The 24448-nt window shown below is 34.9% G+C and overlaps 2 protein-coding genes across 2 annotated transcripts; both read left to right on the top strand.

The window, feature by feature from the left end:
- Positions 1–9987: 9987 nt before the first annotated feature.
- LOC141846701 (uncharacterized) lies at positions 9988–11080 on the top strand. The gene has a single exon (XM_074734736.1). The coding sequence runs from the start codon at positions 10039–10041 to the stop codon at positions 10894–10896; it is 858 nt and encodes a 285-aa protein (XP_074590837.1). The 5' UTR covers positions 9988–10038; the 3' UTR covers positions 10897–11080.
- Positions 11081–13374: 2294 nt separating this feature from the next.
- Positions 13375–24011, top strand: LOC141846432 (protein PHLOEM UNLOADING MODULATOR). Its single transcript, XM_074734478.1, has 4 exons — positions 13375–13791; positions 14811–15205; positions 15295–15488; positions 23453–24011. Exons 1-4 carry the CDS (start codon positions 13502–13504, stop codon positions 23846–23848), a joined length of 1275 nt encoding a protein of 424 aa, XP_074590579.1. The 5' UTR covers positions 13375–13501; the 3' UTR covers positions 23849–24011.
- Positions 24012–24448: the final 437 nt, after the last annotated feature.

Raw genomic sequence — 24448 nt, 5'->3', positions numbered from 1 at the left:
TTTGACCAAAACATGATACTTTATTTCATAAATGTTTATATACAAAAGAGCAAGTCTTTTTAGTATACATCCTAACAATGCAGTGGTAAATATAATCATAAAGAAGAAATGAAAGCACAAGTAAATAAGGAAATATCGATAAGTAAGAATTTGAAGTTGAGTGTAGTTGTTAGAGTGGCATAGCGGTGCAAGATAAGGCGTAGTTGTTAGCATAGTTGTTTGAGTATGAACAAGGACTTGAGAGGTTGAGAGTTGATGTCAAAAGTTTTTGATCAAGCTTCTTTTATAGGAATGAATCGGTTGACTGGACCACTTGTTTGATCGATTGATATATGATTTGATCCGGGGTCGACCTCATCTAGATCCGTTTTTCGATCTATTGATTCATAAGATCTTTCAACTGGACGGGCAACCTTCCATTGGTCTTCTACCATGTTAGCTGTTAGTGCAGGAAGCACTAGCAGATCAAACCTGAGTTTTGATTATGGAACTAGGATCAAGTTAAGTGTGTGGTGTGACTAACAAGGCTGAAATGAGTATGCAGAAAACAGGTTAAGTCCTAGTTCGGCTAGGCATGAAGACTTGGCAGAGTCAAAGTGCACCAGACACAAGTCTGGACTTGGTCAGGAGGACCAAGTTGCAGATGAACTGGACTTGGTCAGGAGGACCAAGTTGCAGAGAAGAATGGACTGATCAGGAGGATCAGTTGCGTTCAAATCCTGGGGGGCAACGACAGAGCCGAGCAAAAGTCCAACGGGTCAGGAGGACTTGGTTGGCATCAGGTAAATTCTCCCGAGGGGAGTGGGTGAGGACGCATTCCTACGAGGAACAGTAGGCGCCGGTCTAACCCAGGGTCTCACCGGAGATCCGAAGTTAAGACTCGAAGTTGGTTCGGTGAACCAACTTACTCCTTCCTATGTTATACTTTAGCTAACTTGTTGTGCAGGAAGGAAAAGGCCGACGAAAGCTAACTCTAGATGAAAAACTCAGTTTTTCGGATTTGGAGTCGACCCAGATGAGCTATGGAGTGGACTCCAGCCTAATCAGCACGTTTCCGGAAGTCAGCGCGTCAAGGTCTTCGCCAGATCAGACAGGAGTCGACCCAGAAGAGCTTCTGAGTCGACCCAGGTCAAAAAGTTATCGCCGCTGCCGCCATCGTGACTGGAGTCGACCCAGAACCGGATCAGAGTCGACTCAGGAGGGATAAGCGACGAAGTCGATAAAAGTTTATCTGCCACATCAGCTGGAGTCGACCCAGATGGCGATCTGAGTCGAACCAGGCCGGCTATATAAGGCATCCACGAGCAGCAGCCAGAGAATTCAAGACCAAAGCCTCCAAACTCCGTTCCCGTGATTCCCGAGCCTTCCAACTTCGACGTCGGTGCTGTGCCTGCCTTAAGCAACTGTCCTTGATATCGAAAATGCCGAATTCAACGTCCGGGGAGCGAAAGTTTGGTAACGTTTGTACTTAAATTCATATCAATATTGTAATCGATTTTTGTACTTGAATTTTCGATACACTTGCTGCCGGACAAGGGCAAGTGAGTTAGTGGATTGCCCAACGTAAACGGTCAAGGACCGTGGGCCTTGGAGTAGCAGCGTTGCGCTGTGAACCAAGTAAAAACAAATTGTGTTCTTTACTTTATTGCATTTCGTTTCGGTATTCGTTACTTTGTTTGCTTCCGCTTTCGCACTCGAATTTTCTATGAAAATCGAAAAGCGTTCAAACACGCTATTCACCCCCCTCTAGCGTGTTTCCGATCCTACAGTTAGCATCTTGATATCGATCCTCGGCCATGCTAGTTTTGCAAGTTTTTTCCTTGACCATGTAAACTGCCATGTCATCATGTCGAGAGTTATCCTTTGTCATGTCAGCCTTTTGTGACTTATCTTGTGCATGTTAACTGCCACATCAACACTGTAGAAACATCAACTGCCAAGTCAAGTTGTGTCACCACACATCTAATCGATTGAACCTTACCATTTGGTAGCTTGAATAGTTTGTTGGTGCAAGGAGCACCAGATGATGTACACCATCAGGTGTACATGTACAAATCTGAAGAAGCTTTGTTATGCATCAATAGCAACTAGCAGGACAGAATGTTCATTCAAGAGGAAAGTCATAACAAGCTGCAGATGAGCCGGATGCAATATATACACATTGGTATTCTTCAAGTACGCATCCAAATATTACACAGACAAGCAGAAGGTGTTGGATCGTGTTGGACCGGCTAGAGGGGGGTGAATAGAAGGTTAAGCAGAATCGCCCAAGTCTTTTAAAATAAAACTTGGTTGCAACTGGATCGTTGCTTCCAAGGCAGTTAGCACTCAATAAGAACTCCTCTAGGCGGAGAAGCCTTTACAATTGTAGCACAGAGACTTAACTAGAGGAAAGAATACAAAGCAATTTGATGATCTAACTCTAAAACTTTAAGTCTATTTATAGCCCAAGAGAATAGATCTAGATCGTTGATCATAGATGAACTTTCTCTTGGTCGTTGATTCATTGATATGATCCTAACCATTGATCAGATATAGGCTTGATCGTAGCCGTTGAGTAAATAAAGATAAACTTTATCTTTAATAAAAGATAAAGAGAATTATCTTTAACAAAAAATAAGTATTTATCTTTTATATGATAAAAGATAAATCTTATTATTTTTTTTTCTTTTGCAACCGCCACGTCCAAATGGTCCAAGTCTTAAGTCTTCTTCTCTGGTCAAAGTCAACGACCAAAGTCAAAGTCAACAATTTTGACATTTGTTGACTTTTTGTGAAATCTTCGATTGGGTGATTTCTGGCCAACCGGAGTTAGGCTCACCCGAACCCGACTTCGGCCTTTTGCCCCTCGAGCGTGCTTCCTCCCAGATTCTCGTCCCTCGGACTTCGCGCACGTCCTTCTCGCTCCACCGGCATACTCTTCCGTAGCTTTCGCGTCCCTCGGATTGCACCGAGCCCGTCGGCTCACTTCCCCGCACAACCCTTCTCGTCCGCTACGTCTTACGCTCGACTTCCTCCGTACCTAAGTTCCTGCATACTTAGCAGAGGGATTAGAACAACACAGGACCTAACTTAATCTAGTTGATCACATCAAAACTAACCGGGGCACCAATAGAAGGAACTATGACCTCATCGTCTTTCGCGACAATCGATGGCTGGGTGACCAGTCAATATTAGTAACTATGGAAGTCGACCTCACCCGTGGAAGCCAACTGGTATATGTTATACTTGATATAATGATAATTGTTGGTGATTTTTATAGGAACATCCATATTTCCATACTCACATGGGGTTATGAACAATGGAGAAATAGGGAAGCAAATCTCCTAATTACAAGGGGAATGGTTGGGCAACTTGTAGGATCGGAATACGCGCTAGAGGGGGGGGTGAATAGCGCGTATCGCTTTTTCAGAAATCGTTCGTTTTCTAACACAAGAACTTGCAGTGGAATCAGAGATAATAAAGAGGACACGCGGGATTTACTTGGTTCCTAACCCCTAGGGTTAGTACATCCAAGGCCTATGTACGGGAGGCACCTGTCCACTAGTGGTCTCCTTTTCGAACGTCGTTCGGAGGCGAAGAAACCCGTCTTACAGTCCAATAACAATTACAATGAGATAAATTGAAATTAGAACAGTAAAAATAAAATAAACTCTCGGTAGCCGATCTGGAAGTCCTGAGCGTCGCACACTCCTCCTGGATCTTCACCGGTTGCGAGAACTTGGTTCCGTTCGTGTTCAGAAGCACCACTTGATGGAAAGGAGATCGTGTGAATTGATTTTTTGGGTTGCTGCTCGCGACCTCCTTTTATAGCCCTCCTGAGTCGACTCAGATCCTTATCTGGGTCGACTCCAGATGATGTGGCAGATAAAGTTCTATTGCCTTTGCCCGCTATCCTCTCTGAGTCGACTCGACTTGCCTTCTGGGTCGACAATTGCAGACATATCACTTTCCTTGAAGATTCTTATAAAAGGATTTCTTGGAATACCAAAATAATGCTCATGGATTTGATTGATTGTGATGTGTGAAAAGGTACCGGTGATAGGTCCAGGGAACATCAGGAAAGCATACAAAAGGGTTTGTTGAGTCACGAAGGCGTAGAAAAGATCGTAACACTTCAGGATTAAAGTCAAATATCTTTCTTGCAACAGTGGTTTTGTAGTTGTTTGCATTTACATCTATGGGACGAAGGTTTACAAAGAATTCCTTACAAAGGTCTATGATTGATATTGCACTTGCAGTAAACAAGAGCATCTAACTGATAATACGTAATGAGTTCAACCAACCTAGGTGCATAAGTTTGAAAGAAAGATTTGTTTAAAAACCTAACATCCATAAGATTGAAAGTCAGTTGTATCAAATAGATTTTTGGCTGCCTGGGAGTAAAATCTAGGTTCAGGGATGTTTTCAGGTTGTTGGGAAGTTTGGGTCCTAGGACGTTTGGATACTACATGCTTAACTCTAAGAATAATGCAATATATGATGCATGCACATGAAAACAGAAGCAAGTTAGGGCAAATATTGGATTTTAAACGAAGATAATCAAGGAGAAGTCATTTTTCTAGGGTTTACCTTCTTCCACTTGGTTGATCTGCCATCTTTACTTCAAAAACCCTAGTTTTGTCTTGAAAGAAGGGAAGTAGAAGTTGTAGGAAGGTGTTAGGAGGAAGATTTAGGGCTCTAGAGGGCTTGAGGATGGCTTAGAGACGCAGAAACACCGGCGGTACGACGCAACCCTAGGGTTAGCAGTCGACCGCCATTTATGATTGCTTATATAGAAATCGCGGCATCAGTCGACTGATGGATTGCCAGTCGACTGATATCAGTCGACTGAGCCATTATCAGTCGACTGATGCCCTTGATGTGAAACCTCTAGAAAGATCAGTCGAGTGCTCCAGTCGACTGCAGTCGACTGATGCTTTTGTGAAAACTCACAGAAAGATCAGTCGAGTGCTAGCAGTCGACTGCCAGTCGACTAATGCTTTTGTGACAAACTCACAGAAAGATCAGTCGAGTGCTCCAGTCGACTGGCAGTCGACTGATGCTTTTTGTGTTATTTATTGAATTGCACCAGTCGACTGATGGTATGAGTCAGTCGACTGATAGTCTGAAAATCAGCCCATGTATTTTCTGATACGAACTTCAGAAATGCGTAGAAAATTCCACAAAATTCAGAAAAATCTGAAATTTTGTAGACATGTTTGTTTTGACATTCTCTACTTAGGAAAAATATAGTTTTATGAAAAATCCTCTTGTTTCCACGGTTTGATACGAACTTGAATTTTTAGCACAAACTTGCAATTGAGTATCAATTACAAGTTTCATTGTGAGTTCATTGACACTACTAGTGCTACTGATTGTTGCTTAGATATTGAAATGATTTTAAATCATTTAAAATGTTCAACTATGATCGATGAGCAATGTGTCCATTAATTAAACACTTGCTTGTCCCATAGTTGATCTAAATTTAATAGATTGATACAATTTATGTTTCATTTGTTAGTGCAAGAAGCACTAGCAGATCGAACCTGAGTTTTGATTATGGAACTAGGATCAAGTTAAGTATGTGGTTTGGCTAACCAGGTTGAATTGAGCTTGCAGAAAATAGGTTAAGTCCTAGTGCTGCTAGGCATGAAGTCTTGGCAGAGTCAAAGTGCACCAGGCAGAAGTCTGGACTTGGTCAGGAGGACCAAGTTGCAGAACGCTGGACTTGGTCAGGAGGACCAAGTTGTAGTAGAAGAATGGACTGATCAGGAGGATCAGTTGCATTACAAGTCCTGGGGGGGCAACGATAGAGCCGAGCACAAGTCCAACGGGTCAGGAGGACTCGATTGACATCAGGTAAATTCTCCTGAGGGAGTGGGTGAGGACGCGTTCCTACGAGGAACAGTAGGCGTCGGTCTAACCCAGGATCACAGGAGATCCGAAGTTAAGACTCGGAGTTGGTACTTGGTATCCACCTCCGCAGAGGTGACTAATCCAAGGATCCACACGCACGCACACACCCGATGCACTATGAATCTTCTCCTTCTCGAAAACCTCGAAGGCGGAGAAACCTTTACAACTCTTTCGATCTCCTCAAGAATGATATGAAATAGTGTTTAAGAGGAGAGGAAGAAAGCAGAGAATAGAGAACAAACACGTTCTCAGAAGAAGCACAAAGTAATGAAAGAATAGCAGAATTCTTGCAAAATCTTGAGTTGTTCTCGCGCAGGCTTCTTTTATAACTCTGCAACATCAGTCGACTGCTGGCAGGGCCAGTCGACTGATGCCTTCAATCGGCAACAAAATCTCGCATTAAAGTGCATTAAATGCTTGCCAATTTTCTGCAACGTTCAAATCACAGTCGACTGTCCAAGACCAGTCGACTGGCAACAGTCGACTCACCATAACACCAGTCGACTGCCCAGTCGACTCCTGTCTTCCTCTGGCTCGACTGATTTTTCTGTGTGCGTCTGATTTATGAGCAGTCGACTGCTGGCAGGGCCAGTCGACTGGTGAAGCTGAAAAATCACATTTCAGCTTCTCTTGACCTAGACCTCGGCCTTCAAACATCTCCCACAGCCTCATGCCTTCCCTGGATGCTCCATCATCCTTGCACTAGCTTGAGATGCTTCCATCAGCTTCGTCATGTCAAGTCTTTGCCAAGACTACCCACTTGGACTTTTCCTTGCCAAGACTACCCACTTGGACTTTTCCTTGCCAAGACTACCCACTTGGACTTTTCCTTGCCAAGACTTCCCACTTGGACTTTTCCTTGCCAAGACTTCCCACTTGGACTTTTCCTTGCCAAGACTTCCCACTTGGACTTTTCTTTGCCAAGACTTTGGACTTTTCTTTGCCAAGACTACCCACTTGGACTTTTCTTTGCCAAGACTACGCTTGGACTTTCCTGCAAACTTGCATCACACATGTTAGATCACAAGTATTGCCTAACTTTAAACATGGTTTAGCCAAACATTGAAACTCAATGCACTTGGGGCAAAGATTGCACCAACAATCTCCCCCTTTTTGATGTTTGGCAAAACCTTGTTTAAGTTAGGTCTTTAAATCATGTAAAGCATAGCATGTGATTAAAACATGATAAATAAAGCATAAATCACATGATATCAGAGTATTAACAAAGTATAACAGTCATAAAATATGATAACATAATAGCATGATTGAGCATGATTAAATATGAATAGGCATGAAAAACTTCATTTTTCTCTCTAACTTAAACATTCATATTTCTCCCCCTTTTTGTCAAAGATCAAAAGGTTATTCCATAGACTAAGTAGGGTAAAATTATCCTTAAAAATGTTTATCCCTCTTTAATATTGCACCAACAATCGTTTCGGAGGGAAAAAGTGACTTAATTTCTCAAAATAAGCTGAAAACAGAAGTATCAGTCGACTTCTAGTATATCAGTCGACTCAGCAGTCGACTGCAGTCTGAAACAGTCGACTGATAAACTGTATTTCAGTTATCAGAGACGAATTTGAAAAATGCATAAGTAATTGTACGAGTTTCAAAAATTCATGAAATTTCACACGTACATTACTTATGACTAACCATATATGAGAAAAATATTTTTGAAAAATTTTGGTCTCAAATATGGTAGTTTGATACAAAATCCAAAAGTGATTGAATAAAGTCAATATATGTCCAAGTTTGTATCAACATTTCTAATGAATTTGAATTTTCTGATTTGGAGAATATCTTTAAATTCCTGAGGGATTTTAAAATGTGTTTGATTATGTTAATTTAGGATTTAACCACTAGGCTCCCCCTAAACATCATGTACTTCTTTCAAACACTTTTTAAATCAAATGCTCCCCCTTAATCATAACTCCATGAAATTTTCAAATATAAGCTCCCCCTTAATATTTCAAATCACAACTCCTTTTCAAATTTGATAATTCAAAATTTAGTTCTCCTTTAATCACTCAAAATTACAACTTCTTAGATTTAAAAACTTAAGCTCCCCCTTTAAAGTTGAATTTTGACTTCTTCTAAATATTTCAACCTTTTCTCCCCCTTAAGATTTGAAATTATGCATCATTCATTTAAGCACATAAAACATTATAATTTAAATTCAAGCATCAATAAAATCATCAAGTGAATAGCAATCATAAAAGTATCAAACAAGATAAGAAAATAGTAAACATGTTCAAGGTTCCAAACAAAACATCCAAATTCTCACAACTTATTAAAAACATAATTTTTTTCTATGGAATTGATAATTCCATAAAAAAATTCGGGTTTCTGTATGTCGAAATTATATGGAATTTTTTGGTTCCTTTTTAGCTGTAATTTTGGTTTATAAATAGAGGAATCTTTACTATCCCCTATATATTTATGTGATAAAAGATCATATACATATTGCTTTTTTAATTTTTCTTTTTGATTCGGCCATAAATACACTGTATAGAAATTTTCTTTTTTGTAATGAATTGATCGGTCTTTTTCTTTTTTATATGAAGAAAATTTCATTGATTCTTTATTGTGAATCGTACAATTTTGATTGATTTTTTTTCGCCATTTTTTCGCTACTAATACTAATCGAGACCATTTGCTCTGAATACTGGGGATTCCCCAACTAAATTACTGACATTATAATAGAGGGACGATTACACCATCGTGGCCACTATAACTGACAAACATTTTGGATAGTCAACGTGATCCCAACAAGTAAATAAGTTCGCAAACCCCTTGGGACCATCTATCCTTTATGCATTGTAAGTATTTTCCAATTCTATAATACTTTTTGATGCCTTAAGTATTGGGGCGGGTGCTCTTGGACGTCTCTATCGTTCTTTGACATGTGTTGAATCGTTGCACCACGCGATTGAAATCACATGGATAAGACTACGTACGAGATTTGAAGACATTGCCTGAAAAAGCATAGTCACTAGCATCCAATAGATTTTAGACATATAAAAAAAAAAATATATATATATATATATATATATATATATATATATATATATAAAGACATCATAACTATATTATAGTGCATTTGCTTCTAAAATTAGACACAATCTCTAAATTATTTTTTAAACCTTGTACCCGGACCATATGTCAGAGAAGTTGACTGAGAATAATACTTCAAATGTAAGAAACGCGAGAAAGTAGTCGGTCAGAATGCATAGCATACGACATCCACACGCTGACGAAAAATGAATAAATGAATTTTACAGGCTCACAGCTCATGTCGGTAAACGGTGTTATTATATATATATATATATATAATTTAGTGGTTGTGTTATTGTATTAAGTATAATTTTTTTTTAAAAAAATGAATAAAATTTAGTTATTTATGAAATGTATCAAATTGTTATCTTACACTTCTTATCCGATATACCTCATATGCAACTAAATTTTTTCCATCTTGAAAACATATTTATGATTAATACTATAATTTAATTTTTAAATCTAAAAAAAATCTTAAATAACTTAATTGTAAATTAAAAAATAAAAATAAAATAAAAGAAATGAAAAATAACTCTGTTACTATTTCAAACATCTGAAACATTTTTATGTCTCCTAAATCTTCTATTGTGCACCGCGTGCGTAGAATTAGACAGATAAAAATCAGTGTTAATTAAGCATAAATTTTAAATTTTAAATATTATATCTAACTCTTAAATCTTAAAAAATAATTGAAAAAAAAAACTTAGATGCACTTGAATGCAAGGTAAGTAGGATAATATATATATATATATATAGTCGACGAAATCTAATTGGACTGTTGCAGCACGCTCGACAGCTCGGCGGTGGTCAACATTGTCTGAACGCCCTATTTGGTCAAACCGACCATAACTCTCTCTTTGGGTCAAACCGACCTGTTCCCTCTTCATAACAAAGCATTCTTTTGTCATCATCCCGAAGTAATCATCACCATTGTTATTCGACTACGACACGGCTTCTACATCGATCTTCTCGGAGTTAATCTAGTTTGCCACGAATGGCGGCGCTGGCAGCTGAAGTATATAAATCCTGCAGGTATGCTTCAACAGGTGACGGAATTAGAGTCGGCGAAAGTTTGCAATTCGCATGTGCTTCGACGTGGCCGACCTTCCGCCGGATTCCACCGCCCCCCTCGACTTTATGGGCGCAGATGGTTCCGGCGGAGACTACACACTGCTTGGGGTGCGGCCGCCTCAGGCGGAACCCGCTACACTTACTCCGCCGTTTGCGGAGCAGGAGACTTCAGTCATCGTGGCCGCTCTGAAGCGCGTCATCGCTGGAGACGGCGCTGGGGTGAGCAGGCAGAAGAGAACAAGGGAGAGCTTCTCCAGCGAGGCGCCGCCGCAATTGTACTTCGATTTCACGGAAACAAAACAAACAGAGGTGGCGGATGCTGTGGACGCTTCCACCGTCGCGGGGACAGAGCGAGGAGGGAAGATGAGGTACAGAGGAGTCCGGCATCGGCCGTGGGGCAAATGGGCTGCCGAGATACGCGACCCGAACAAGGCCGCCCGCGTGTGGCTGGGCACCTTCGACACTGCCGAAGCCGCCGCTCGGGCCTACGACGAGGCCGCTTTACGCTTTCGAGGAAACAGAGCCAAGCTCAACTTTCCAGAGGAGGCCTGTCACCGGCAACTTACCCCTGCCCCGTCGGCCAACATAGCAACTGGTTCCATAGCTCCGGCGGCGCTCCTAGAGTCTCACCCCTTTGGAATCGGCACCGTTAGGGACTCGATGATTCTTCCGGAAGCGCATACTCCGGCGCTTCTGCATCAAATTCAATGGACCTCTGCCCCAACCTGCGGAGCTATTGATGCTGCGACCGCCGCTCCTCCCTTCTCACCGCCCTTCTACAGTCCAGAATTAACTCAGGATGTAGATTTTATTCAATCTCCGGCATGGAATGTATCCACTTCTTATCCTCCTCCTTCTTTTCCGAGGTAGCTCTCCATAATTTTTTTTCAGCTTGTCGAGCCACGGCAAATACTCTATTATTTATATTTCATTAAATTTATTTAAAATAGTTTGGTTTCTGTATTTGGTAGGATGCCATTGATGTTTTCTCTTTCAAAAATATCTCTGTAAGGTAAACAGAAAATTGTTCTAGCCACAAATTTTATTTTGCTTCCCTCTCTTTCATAATTTGTTATGTCTTTTTTAAATTACCCCTTAAAATTTTAACTTTACTAGTTTATCAATTATATAGTTTTTATCGAAAACATATTCTTTATTTACAAGTTTGAAGTTATATTTTCTAAATTTGATATCTTAATTTTTTTTAAAAAAAATTGTTCTACTTTGTAATCATTCTATTCTAGCACTTTGTAAATTATTGAATAAAAATAAATTAATATATAAATTAGTTTATATTTTATAGATTTAATTTTTTTTATTAATTTTAAATTATAAATTTATGCTAAAAATTTAAAAATTTGCGATGTTTCATGTTTTATTTGAAGCTAAAAAATGTGGTTGTGATCATTTTATATTACTATAATTAATCTTAAGTTATAAAGCATAAGCTAATTTTAAAGTGAGAAATGCTATAAATTTAAGATTTTTAATATTTTAAACTTATGTAATTATATTATAGTTAGAAATTTTTTAGAAAAATTATTGCATCTCATTTTTGATGCAAACTGCTGGTACAAACTGTTGAGACGGAGAACGACTAAGATGAGAGGGGAGGTTGAATCACGTTTGATTTAAAAACAAAAAATGTTCTTTGTAAATTAAAAAAAAAGTTAAATGTAGTAAATATTAAAAATAACAAACACATTAAAATTTTAAATATTAATGTAAAAGATTTAGCTTAGTTCGAGATGCTACATAAAAAAAAACATAATAAATTTTTAAAGGCGAAAACTTTTCGTTGTAAAATTACAATACATTTTACGATGAAAAATATTTTCGTCGTCGAATAACGACAACTTTTGTGATGAAAATTACTTTATTATTAATTCTACAACATATTAAATTCGTCGTAAATTTCGTTACAAAAAATATTTTTTGTCATAAAATTTATCATTAATTTACGATAAAATTTATTTTATTGTAAATTGATGACGAATTAATTATTCATCACAAATTTAGTGATGAAAAAAAATAAACGTCGAAATGTGCGATGGATTTTTTTCGTCATGAAATTGTTTGTTACAACGGACCCACAATGCATTCCTTCCAAGAAACAATCAAATATTATCATAATAATTTAATGAATCCATTCATTAAATATTTATCTTAATTTAATTCTGATTGACAATCTAATACAACCTTCCTCCTTTATCCAGATGGATTATTTGTCAAGGGCGATGTTGATCACATTTATACATACTTATTAAATAATGATAATTAAAAAATTATAAATAATAATAAAATATAATAATTTAGAGTGATGGTAATAATTCTAAATATCGATAACAATCAAAATAAAAAATAATAGTTGACTATAAAAATATAAATTTATCTAATTATATATGTAAAAGTTAAAGAATTTAAAGAAATTTAAAATTGTAATATGAAATTGTGAGGTATTTTAGGTTTTTGACCTCCTAAACACATTAAATTTATGTATAATTTTTTATTTGCTCACTTAGTAATTTTATATTTATTGTTTATTTTTTTAACCTCTAATTTTACAAGTACACATACTCTTTTGATATCATAATTATTTTTTTTAATATTTTAGATATTTAAATTTTACTTTATTAATCTTAAGTCCTCTCATTCACCTATATGATAAGTTTGGAACACAGATATATTATAGTTATTTTTATTAAATCATAAAATTGTTCAAAGAATTTAACTTATTGATTCCTTTTTTATTTTCATTTGATAATCTATTTTATACGATTTTATTGTACTTAAAGGAAAAAAGTATAAATGAATCTGTAAAGTTTATTGATTTTTTAGTTATTTTGAATTAATGCATAATTGATTGGCTCTTAGTTCTTTTTATTATATTATCATTAAGTTGGCACGTGAAAATTACTCGGTGAAGCTCGATAGAATATTATTTGTATCTAATTCATTTTTTTTTCTCAGCTCAATTGTGTTAAAAAAAAAAGGAATGAATTGCTAGTTGATCAATTTTATAATGATCGATTCTATGATTATTTATAAAGAGATAAATTGAGATTCAACTTCTTTTTTTCATCATAACCAACTCAGCTTTACAGAAAAGTAAAATTTTATATTTCTTACCCAATTTTTCTAGGGAACAATTTGATTAATTTAACATTTTAAAATGGTAAATTTTCTAAATATCTAAATAATTTCATGAACTTAATAAAATTAATTTCTATTTACAAATTCGCAAACAATAGCTCTTTATAATTAAATTCAAAAATTCATTCGATTTAAAAGGAAAGCAATTTCGTTGAATTTATGAAAAAAAGGCGTTTAGTTTGATTTCGGGGCAAAAATCAGACCCACCCTGTTCGTCTCCAATTCTCTTTCCCTAGTGTCCCCGCTCTTGAGTTTGTTGCATTTGTCGTCCCCCGCTACAGATCCAGCACTTCCCCCTCAAGCCAGTATTTGTTCGGCGGCGATGCCCAGAACCAAGCACGGCCTCGGCCTCGGCCTCGTTGCGATCTCGTATGTGGCGCTCGATTACCTCCGCTACGTCTCCCCGTCGTGGCACGTGCGGCTCCAGCCGGCGTTGTGGGTGGTGCTGGCCCTCTCTGCCGCGGTGCGCGCACCCTTCTACTCGCACTGGCAGCTCGAGATCCGGTCTGCGATCCCTTTCCTCGCTTCCATGCTCTTCATGCTCGCCGCTTTTCTTTGGGAGGCTCTATCCGTACGATTCGTTACCGCCGTACTCGGACTCGATTGGCATAGGTATTGCTTGAAACATATCTGAAAGTTCTCACAGTTTTAATCTTGTGATTTTGGGTCTTCCGATGCTATTTCCTGCCGATGTTTTGATGGAAATGGTTCAATGTGATTACCTAATTTGTAGAATAGCTAAATATATGGATGTCTTTCTTTCCAAGGCACTAAGGATTCTAATTTTCGTCAAATATGCCGCCATAGACTTGAGCTACATTTTGAAAAACAGAGACTTGATGATATGTTTGTTGGAGTGCAACCGCTATGGCTTTCCTCACATTTTTATTTGGTTCTGAATCGCCTAATTTTATATATGGCTGCATAAAAGCATGCTTGCTACTTCTCATTCTGGTAAGTGTAAGAGACTGCATCATTAGCATAACCTTTTCTATTTTTAAAAAAGACAAGAAGACCATTCACAATCCAACAAAATGTTTTTAATGTTATGCTTGCTTTAATTGTCAATCACAACTTCTTTCCTCCATAATGTTTTTGAGGCTTTTATCTAAATAAGCAATGCTAAACTATTTTACCAATTCTCTAGTATTTACCTTGCCATCTCCAATAAGATTTGGATTGTATGCAGAAATTCTTCTATTTCAGGCATTTGAAGCTTTGTCTCTCTTTTGAGTTTGTTCAGTCTTTCATTCAAAAGTACAGTAAGTGTGCTATAAACTCTGAAGAGACTGTTCATGTCATGGTTACGCTCTATGCAACTACTTATTTAGAATAGTTGGACATCTTTTCTTTTCCATCACTATGTCAGTGGACCTTTTCTTCCAGAGTATTAACGTTTGCTTTACAACCCAACCATTACAGGACAACTTGCAAGAAAACCTAGTTTCTGCTCTGTGAAATGTAGAGAAATCACCATACTCGATGTTTGGATACAATTGTTTTGAGATGCTTCAATCCTGAAATAATACATGTTTCAATAATTTATGAATCTTCAAAGATTGCATGTTGTAGTATAAATCATTTATTTTGGTGCTATGCTAAGTTCATCTAAGTAGTATTGTAATTGGCAGATCTTCACCTCCTCTACCTGATACTGGCCAGTGGTTTCTTTTATTCCTGAATGAGAAGCTTCCACGGGGTGTGGTACATTTGCTAAGAGCAGATATCATTGGGCTTCATCATTACCTAATGCTGTTTGTGATGTTGGCTTTCTCTGTGGTTTTCAACTCTGTTAAATCTCCTGGTCTTGGTCTTGCCGCAAGATATATGTTCACCATGGCAATAGGACGTCTTCTTCGGGCTATAACATTTGCTTCTACAATTATTCCATCAGTCCGACCTTGGTGTGCTGCAGCTCGATTTTCAGTACCTTATTATCCGCATCCTTGGGCACAGAAATACTATATCCCATATGCTTCTGATTCTGATGCCATTCGCAAGCTAATACGAGCCGATATACCTTATGGTTAGTTCAATCAAGATTAGAGAAGTATTGAATATATTTCCTTAAATCCAATGCCTAAGATTTTCATTGTATTTTTGCTTTTCTTTTAGCGACTGTTGGTGAATATCCCAGTGAGTATCGACCAAATTGGGGAAGGATGAGCTTTCTTATAGACATACTGAGGCCTACTATTTCAGATGGAGGTTCATGGTACAAATTATTGAAGAGAGCTAGCGGTGGCTGTAACGACCTATTGTATAGTGGTCATATGCTTGTTGCTGTACTCACTGCTATGGCATGGATGGTACTTAACACCTTGTCCAAGTAATTTGTTTTTCAACTAACATGATTATATGATAGTTGAGCCTTCTTTTTTGATGGTAGTATGTGATATTCTCAAAGTATTTTGATTCCTAGCACGCAGGAATTTGTCATTCTGGCTTTTGTCATGATCAAGGTTTTAAGTTACAGTGTTTTTAAATTTTTTATCTTTAGCAACTGGCTGATAGAATGACTAAGTCAACTTAGACCAGATGATGGTTTCATCTGATGTCATTATCCTAATGCATCCTTTTACATCCTTTTATTTTTTATCTATCGTTTGTACTTATTTTTATTTATAATGTTGTGTCTGATCTATTTTAGATTTTAAATTATGTTTTTATTTTGCCTATTGCACCAAAAATACATATCCACCTTTCATGGGGTAGGAAATACACCGGACTGGTTTATTTCCTGTTACACATTTTATTTCTGTTGTTTTTTGTTCAATAAAGATGGTACACATGAAAAACACAGAGAATTCCATATATTTCATTTGTTTGAAGTTTAAAATGTTCATGAACATTTTATGTGTTGCTGTAATGTCATTGGATCCCTGTTTGTGTTGAACACAGACTGAGCTTACAATTTGCTGTACAGGATGCAATGGGAAGTGAAAATTCATCACTTCAATTGTAAAGAAATTCCACAGATGCAGAAAGTTAAAGTTTTCTTTGATATCACTTCATGACCATAGGTTTTGTAGAAAACAACTGACTATTTGAAAGTTCCTTGAACACCTCAGTGTTAGATTTGAAAGTTAAATTTACATATCCACTAGAATAAGATTTTGAGCAATGCAGTGGAAACTACAGGGACACTACCTTGATATAAATATTAAACCTAAATCATTCTAATATTTAAGTAAATATTTCTTTCCCAACCTCATATTTAATAACACTTAGATAAATTTAGGCCCTTATTAGAGCTACCGATACCATAGAATTTCATATAGGTTTTTAACTCTTGTTATTTATTCTTTTTGAAAATATATCACTTGGTTTATGCTGTGTTTCAAAATGTGACAATGCCAATTTTCTCAATGGTGGCATTACAATTGTTCAAATTATTGGAACTTCAGTTTGGGAGAGGATTTAAGTGATGCCTGAACCCAAAGGGTGAACTATCAAGAAAATGGATAGGTTGTTCAATCATAATATTCTATACTTTATTTGTAAAAAACATGTAATATTTTATCAATTGGGTGTCATATAAGAAACAAACTTATAACTTACTTGAGTTTGTTTAGGAGGGGAGGAGGTTGGATTTGGGGTTTACCATTTCACCATGCAAAGGTGTAAACTATTGAGTGATGCAGCAACAAGGATGAAAATTTTATAGAGAGTAAAATTCACAAAAACGTATTAAAACTCAAGAAATCCTAATGGAAAGGTTAGGTGAACAAAAAATAAACTTGTTTTTAAACCCTAATTGAGGACATGCTTAAGACCGAGTTATCATGAGGTTTATTTGTGCAAAATTCTTTTATTTTATCTAAAAGTTAAAGAATTGTAAGTGAACTAACATCTTGAGATGTTGTCGTCAAGTTACTAAGGGCAATTGCTTTGTGTTTATATATTTATAAGGCAGCTGTGTCTTAAAGTTTGATGGAACATGCCTTTTTATCCAATGCTTTTTCATTTTATGCAAATGTTTAATGGGTTCTTATCTGTATTAATCTCTAATGGTCTAAACATATAGCTAATAAAATTTTAGCAGATCCACTAAGGATGATTTGATAAATCAAAGTAATGCCATATTAGCAAAATAATTTTCATATTAGTAAAATAATTTTTAATATTGTTTTATCAATCATAAAATTCATAAAAAATACAGGTAGTTTGTTCTAACATTTATAGATGTAAAATAATTATTATTTTCTTACTGTGAATGAGTTTGCATGATATTCATAGAATTATAAGTGTAGGAATAATTAGTTAGGTGGGTTTTAAAATTAAGCTCATCATTTACATGCATACTATTTTGTTGATATCCCTTTCTCCTAAAATATTTATTCTCAAGTATTTAGCGGTAAATGGGGATAATACCGATTTAAAGTATTGATAAATAATGATAATTATAAATAAAATAACACAATGACTATAAGTCATGAGAATATAATGATAAATAAATTAAAATGCAAAGAAGAGAGGATGAGAATGATGATATTCATGAGAATATAATGATAAATAAATTAAAATGCAAAGAAAAGAGGATGCAAATGATGATATTCCTTTTTGTTTGATGATGACTAAACTAATAAAAACAATATGATCATATTTTTTTTATGAATAGTATTGTGATTGTCCAACAACAATTAAGCTTTTATCCTACTAAGTGAGATCGGTTGTATGGATCCTTTTATTGGGGTCGGTTTTTATGGATGGAACCCTCAACTAGAATTAATTAAATAAGAAAATTATGAAACACGATCTTTGTTGCATAGATGGGATGGACTTGTTTTTTTAATTAGGCAAGGTAATCTATGTTAATAGCAAATCATACTAGTGTCCTTAGATGGTTGGTGTGCCATTTGTCGAAGTTTGTCAAAAAGTGAGTAAGGAGGCTAATAGAACACAGAGTTGAGAGTGTGTGGAAGTTCAGTTAGAATCCAATCGAAGGAGAGCAATAGTGGAAGTGGAAAGAGGTGTGAATAAGGGTGATGGTGAAGCTTGATGATGATGAAGAATGGAGGGATAACTAATACCAAAACCGAACTACTAGGTTTCAACTTTGATATCAATTGACAACACTAAAATTGAACTGTTGAATCATTCAAGAACTAGGGACAAAATTGATGAAGAGAAGGGGATAAATATTTCAAAGATAAAATAAACGTTGTTATAGGAAAATTTTCACAAAGAAAAAAGTATCATCAAGGGAATAAAAAGAAAAATTGTAACAATTTAAAAGTATCTAATACATGAAGTCCTAATCCCTTTTCATATCTTGACAATAAGATATTCCAATAAAAATTCTAATTAATTTTTTTTAAAAATACTGACTAATCTTTAAATTCTCTTGTTATTTTCTAAGAAATAAAATAAATTATAAAAATTTGATGACTTAGACAATTTGAAACTTTTCAATAAAATATCTTGTCCATCTTAAAGTGTCTAGCTAAAGCACTTGAGCTTAGTTTTTAAACTATAAAACCTCAAGTGATGTTTTAAGAATACACGTGTGGACTCTTAAATATTTGTGAAATGAATCTAATCATGTTGTTCTTATTTTGAATATTTTAAAAATTATCCACGAATCAAAACACATGGGTACTCATCCTTAAGATGCTCAAATCGTTTTGCCCTTATATTCGCATTATTGCCACAACTTAGCTTAGTATATCAATGAGTTTATTATCCTTTTCAAGAATGTGTTTGCTACTGAAGTATAATTTTGGAAATTGAAACCACCTAGAGTGCTTAACACTTAACTATTTTTGTCACTGATTGAAAATAAGAGCTTGTGGTGTTTCAACTCATTTGAACATATGTAGTCGCATTAATGCCTTAGGGCCTAGATAGTAATGTAAAAAAATCTTTGCAATGAGTAATGTAGCATTGTTGTGTCTCATTTAACTTTCTACTAATGAAAAGCAGTGGGATACCCTTCGTAGTGTCTCATTTAACTTTCTACTAATGAAAAGCAGTGGGATACCCTTCGTAGCTTACAATGACTTTTATTTATATGCCAGATGCATTATAAGCTTCCTTAAATAGTTTCAAGAAGTCAACATGTTTTAGAACAAAGGCCTTAGTCATCATTTTCCTTAATTTCTTAAAAGGCTGTATTGGTTGGTCAATCTAATGAAGCTTCCCTTTCTCAAAACAATTTATGAAAATAGCTATATGGTTCTAAAGTTCCTAATGAAACATCTCTAAACATCCCAGTCATGAAAGCATCGAGCTTCTTGGACGGTATTGGGCTTTGACCAACAAAAGTTTTTCTCATTTTGCTAGGATTTGTAAAGATGCTCTATGGAAAAATGGTAAAGCCAAGGGTTGTAAGAATGAGTGCTTCTTCAGATTAATATGTTTACATTTTGAAGGGTTCAAATCCTAATTTAATGTGTTCTAAGTGGGTAGCTTGTGTGTTATTGTATATCAAAATACATAAAAATAGATTACTAAGAACTATCTTGTAGGGTTTTAGGACTTGTTTCATTATCATCATGAATGTGCTTAGGGTATTCGAAAATCCAAATGACAGTACTAATTATTCATACAACCAAGGTTTGATAAAAGTGACAAAATACCCTCTATAACTTTGTGCATTTAGGTTTCAGGTTAGCCCGCTTATGATCAACAAATAAATTGTTTAGGTCAGGTTGTATATGAGTCAACCATGTTTACCACCAGTATATATAAATATTTATTTTGATAGTAATCAGTAAAGTACTGGATTCTAGCAGTCCCTTGAAAATATACCTATTAATATAGATATTATTACATATAGTTAACCATATAAGCAACAAATATATAGTCTAATGTATAGTCTATAAATATATCTTGTTAATTTATTATTATTATTATATATGCTATCTCTATTCTAATTTTATGTGGTTTAAACACATCCAATTGTTACCAATTTATGGCTTGCTTAACTCATTTAATCAATGAGTCATCTCACATGACCCATATATGACTTGTACAACTCATTTAATTGAACAGGCCATGTAACAGCATGACTTGTGCAATCTTTTTAAATAAACAGATTGAGTCAAGTCAACTAGGCATTTATAGATTTTTTACTCGTATATAAAAGGTGTCAAGTTTGTCGACCCTATTTAAGAGGAATAAGGCTTGGTTGCTGTTGTATATAAAGGTGTCAAGTTTGAGGGTCCATCAAACCTAACCCATTTTAAATCTACCAGCCCAAATTGCCAGTGGTAGTTCATCCTATGTTTTAAAGATAGTTTTCCATTCATCATAAAACCAATTCTAATAAGTAATACCCATTGCATATTATTTGAATTTTCTAATCATTATGATAAGTCATCAAATTTAGGATATGATTGAGTCTAGTGACACTTGATGATGGTCTTGCTGATAGGTAAAAGTACTGCCTTTTGGGTCATTGATATGGGAACAGTACAAGAACTTTTGCCAATAATCCTTCAAGTGTCCTTATTTCCTTATTTAGTTAAAACCTTTATTGTAAAAATAAAGATTATATGCTAGTGTGAGAGATTTGATAATTTAGAACTTGAAAGAAGGTGTTGACCTATATGCAAAATTACCAAGTCATCAGAAAACACTTAGGGTGCGTTTGGTTCAAGTTATGATATATGACCTTGGTTATGTGATTACCAGGTAATCATATAACCAAGGTTATGGGGCATAAAACATAACCTAATGTTGTTTGGTTTACTTTATTTATTTGGAGGGAATAAAACATAACCAGTTTTATATTTACTATATTACACTTCATTCAATTATATTGTAATATAATTCATTAAATTAATAAGTATAATTTATTAATTTTATTTTAATAAAATAATTCATTAAAAATAATTATTTTAATAAAAATTTATTAAAATGATAAATATAATTTGTTAATTTTATTTTTTAAATTTTAAAATAAATAAATATATATATATATTAATAAAATAATTTATTAAAATAATTATTTTAATAAAATAATTCATTAAATTAATAAATATAATTCTTTAATTTTATATTTTTTAAATTTATAATAAATTTATATTTCTTTTAATAAAATAATTTATTAAATTAATAAAGATAATATGATAATTTTATTTTAATAAAATAATTCATTAAAAATAATTATTTTAATAAAATAATTTATTAAATTAATAAATATAATTGGTTAATTTTATTTTTTTAAAATTTAAAAAAATATATTTTTTTAATAAAATAATCTATTAAAATAACTATTTTAATAAAATAACTTATTAAATTAATAAATATAATTCATTAATTTTATTTTTAAATTTAAAATAAATTATTTTTAATTTATAAATATTTAAATTAAAATTTATTGAATTAAATAATTTAATTTTAATTAGATTTCATAGTACTTTTTAATTGACTTAGTTTTAAAATTGGAGGGTAATTATGGAAAAAATTTCGTTAACCTCAGGAATCGTAGAAAACCTTAGGCTGCCAAGGTAATCACATTACCGGGTTATAACCCATTTGCTGATGTGGCGGTGATATTGTATTACTTGGGAATCAATCATAACTTGAACCAAACAAGGTTATCAACGATAACCTTGGATAGATAACTAAGGTTATCATTGATAACCCCCAACCAAACGCCCCCTTAAGGGTTATATCTTTTCATGTTACCTAAAATCTTCTTAACTATAGAGGATGGTGTGTGCTACTATGTCAATCTTAATGTGTTAAGCTACTAAGACAAACTTTATTCCTGAATCATTCTTTTCCTTTTCCTTTTCGAATTGTCATTGGGTAAAAAGGCAAAGGGATTGACTCAAAGATTGATCTAATTTCTTCCTTGGGCTTTGGTTCAATCAAATTACTTTAGTAGGTTCAATCTGATATTTTTTTCTATCGTGTTTGAGAAAATTTGTTCTCTTCTGTAGTTGGTTACAAAATTGTCAGAAAGTCAAACTACAAAGGATAATACTGACAACATTCATGGAAGGTCATTGACCTGAGGGAATACAACCATGAAGATACTCTTTACTTTACATGGTAACCTGTATTGAGACCACTTGATACATGGCCTTGGTCATTGACCTGAGGGAATACAACCATGAAGATATTCTCTTTACTTTACATGGTAACCTGTATTGAGACCACTTGATACATGGCTGAAGGCTAAATCTTGCTTAAAAAACTCACAGATGACTCTTATTAAAACTGAATGATACTTGAAAGTTTGGGGACCTTTTTTATAGAACAAAAAACCCATTCTTCTAACCTATTCTCCTTAAAGTGGGGTCTAATTTTATTTATTTTACCATAACTAGTGAAATGTAATAATGGATCTTTACAATAAACTTTAAAACAATGAAAACACAAAAAATAAAATCGAAAGGCTCTTTCTCTGGGCCTATTCTCCTAAAGGTGTACTCTAATTTTACCTTCTTCACAAAACTAGTGAATTATAATAATTGATTTTTATAATTGAACTTTTAAAGCAGATTAAACCATGAAAAATACAATATCTGTATTCGAAATTATTTGCCACATTAGCGAGTAATTCTAAATGCTTGTTGTGTAAGTGGAATTTCATAACCACTATTGGTGTTCCGTTTCCATTCCAGTACTCAGGGAATTTAATATCAAAGTTATTTAGAATAGAAAAAAGTATGGCAGTCACTTAGATTATACAAGTTTGAGAGTGAAAGTAACGTCATTTGAACTGGATATAGAATTAAGTATGACTAGGTAATGGTTCAGAACAATTGAAGTTGCTAGGATAAGAATCATGAAGTATTTAAGAAAGATGGCATTTAGTCATCTCTATTGATATCAAATCATGAGATTATAAAACAGAGGAACCAACGAAGTTGATTTGAAATTGTTTCTATATGTTACCTAGTGAACTACTTTCTTGGGTAGGGTAGCAGTTTTGCCCAGTACATAAGGCTCCTAGCATTGCAGGAAGTACCCTTTCTAAAACTGGACAAAGTACAAGAAGACAAATCCAACTAAAATATCTAACTAAACTAAAATGTTGTGTTTAGCTGATCAAAAAAAGGAAAAGGCTGATAAAATCAGTAGTCAAAGTAAACTAGGAGATTTGCAAAGATTCATCTGTAAGAGTTTGAACTGATCAATCTTAGCAAAACTAAGAGGGTGAGGCAATTATAAATTCTCGAACTACTTAAAAATGTGATCCATTGTACAGATTACTACAAATTATAGCAATTTTAACCTCTCGAGTACAGATTTTTTTGGCCATTTTTTATGGTTACATGCATGCTAATCTAATATGTTATATTTCCTGTTATAGGAAGCATATGGTGGTTGGACATCAATTCTGATGTGGTTCTTAGTGTTGCATAGTGCCCAGAGAGAGATCCGGGAGCGACACCATTATACTGTGGATTGTGTTGTGGCAATCTATGTTGGTATCATTTTATGGAGGATGACTGGTTTTATTTGGTCCTCCAAAGATGCATCCAGAACGAAAAGACTCAACAAGCTTGATGAGGTTCAGAACAGATTGATTCATGCAGCAAAGGATTCAGACATAGATGAGATCAGAGAGCTGTTGAAGGAGGTGGAGATGGCAGGTCAAGAGAGGAAGGCCTCCTCACAATGGGTTATTTGGTTATTTGCTGGGATTACTATTATCTTCAGCCTCTTTGTAGTGTTGCTAGCCTTCATATTGACCAATGATGGATAATCTCATAGATTCCTTTGCATTAGTTGTTGTAACCTATGTTGCATCCGACCCTAAATATTTGAGACGCAAGGCTTGTTGTAACCTATTTCACACTCCATTTTGTATCAAACATTGTAACAACTTTCCTGAAAACTCGGGGGCATCACCATCATACTTTTATGAACCACAACTGTGTTAGGAGATATGGTCAGACTGTGTTAGGAGACATGGTTAGGTCGTGTTGTTTGTTAGAATTTTTGACTAGATGGCCGAATAAAACATGATCGTGTTAGGTGACATGACTAGATCGTATTTCATTCATGGAGGGTTCTTCGTCAAGTGACAGTAGGAGGTATGATCGTGTTAGGGGGTACAACCAATTCGTATTTCTTGTTGGAAGTTCTCGTTGACATTTTGATATCAATTCTGCTTCCTGGATGGTACATGACCAAGGCAGGGGCTATCATTAGATAATGTATCATGCTACATCATATTATTAGGCTTTTCGTCTTTAATTGTGTTTCAATTTTACATCTTGTCAATAAAACATACAAATAGTAAATTTTTGAACTAAAATGATAAAAAGAGTATAAAAGCTAGCAAACTATGTAAAATATGTTA

Source organism: Curcuma longa, chromosome 15, assembly GCF_044706935.1.
Source record: "Curcuma longa cultivar G26 ecotype Majalengka, Jawa Barat chromosome 15, ITB_CL_G26_1.1, whole genome shotgun sequence".
NCBI classification, from domain to species: Eukaryota; Viridiplantae; Streptophyta; class Magnoliopsida; order Zingiberales; family Zingiberaceae; genus Curcuma; species Curcuma longa.
The sequence above is the reverse complement of the archived record's forward strand: the minus strand, read 5'-3'. Positions and strand labels throughout refer to the sequence as shown.

What these genes read in the sequence shown, in the direction of transcription:
- LOC141846701 (XM_074734736.1), top strand. Translation starts at nt 10,039, where the DNA reads ATGTGCTTCGACGTGGCCGACCTTCCGCCGGATTCCACCGCCCCCCTC.
- LOC141846432 (XM_074734478.1), top strand. Translation starts at nt 13,502, where the DNA reads ATGCCCAGAACCAAGCACGGCCTCGGCCTCGGCCTCGTTGCGATCTCG. An exon ending in ACGAGCCGATATACCTTATG is followed by an intron (nt 15,206 to 15,294) that starts GTTAGTTCAATC and finishes CTTTTCTTTTAG; the next exon opens with CGACTGTTGGTGAATATCCC. An exon ending in TCACTGCTATGGCATGGATG is followed by an intron (nt 15,489 to 23,452) that starts GTACTTAACACC and finishes TTCCTGTTATAG; the next exon opens with GAAGCATATGGTGGTTGGAC.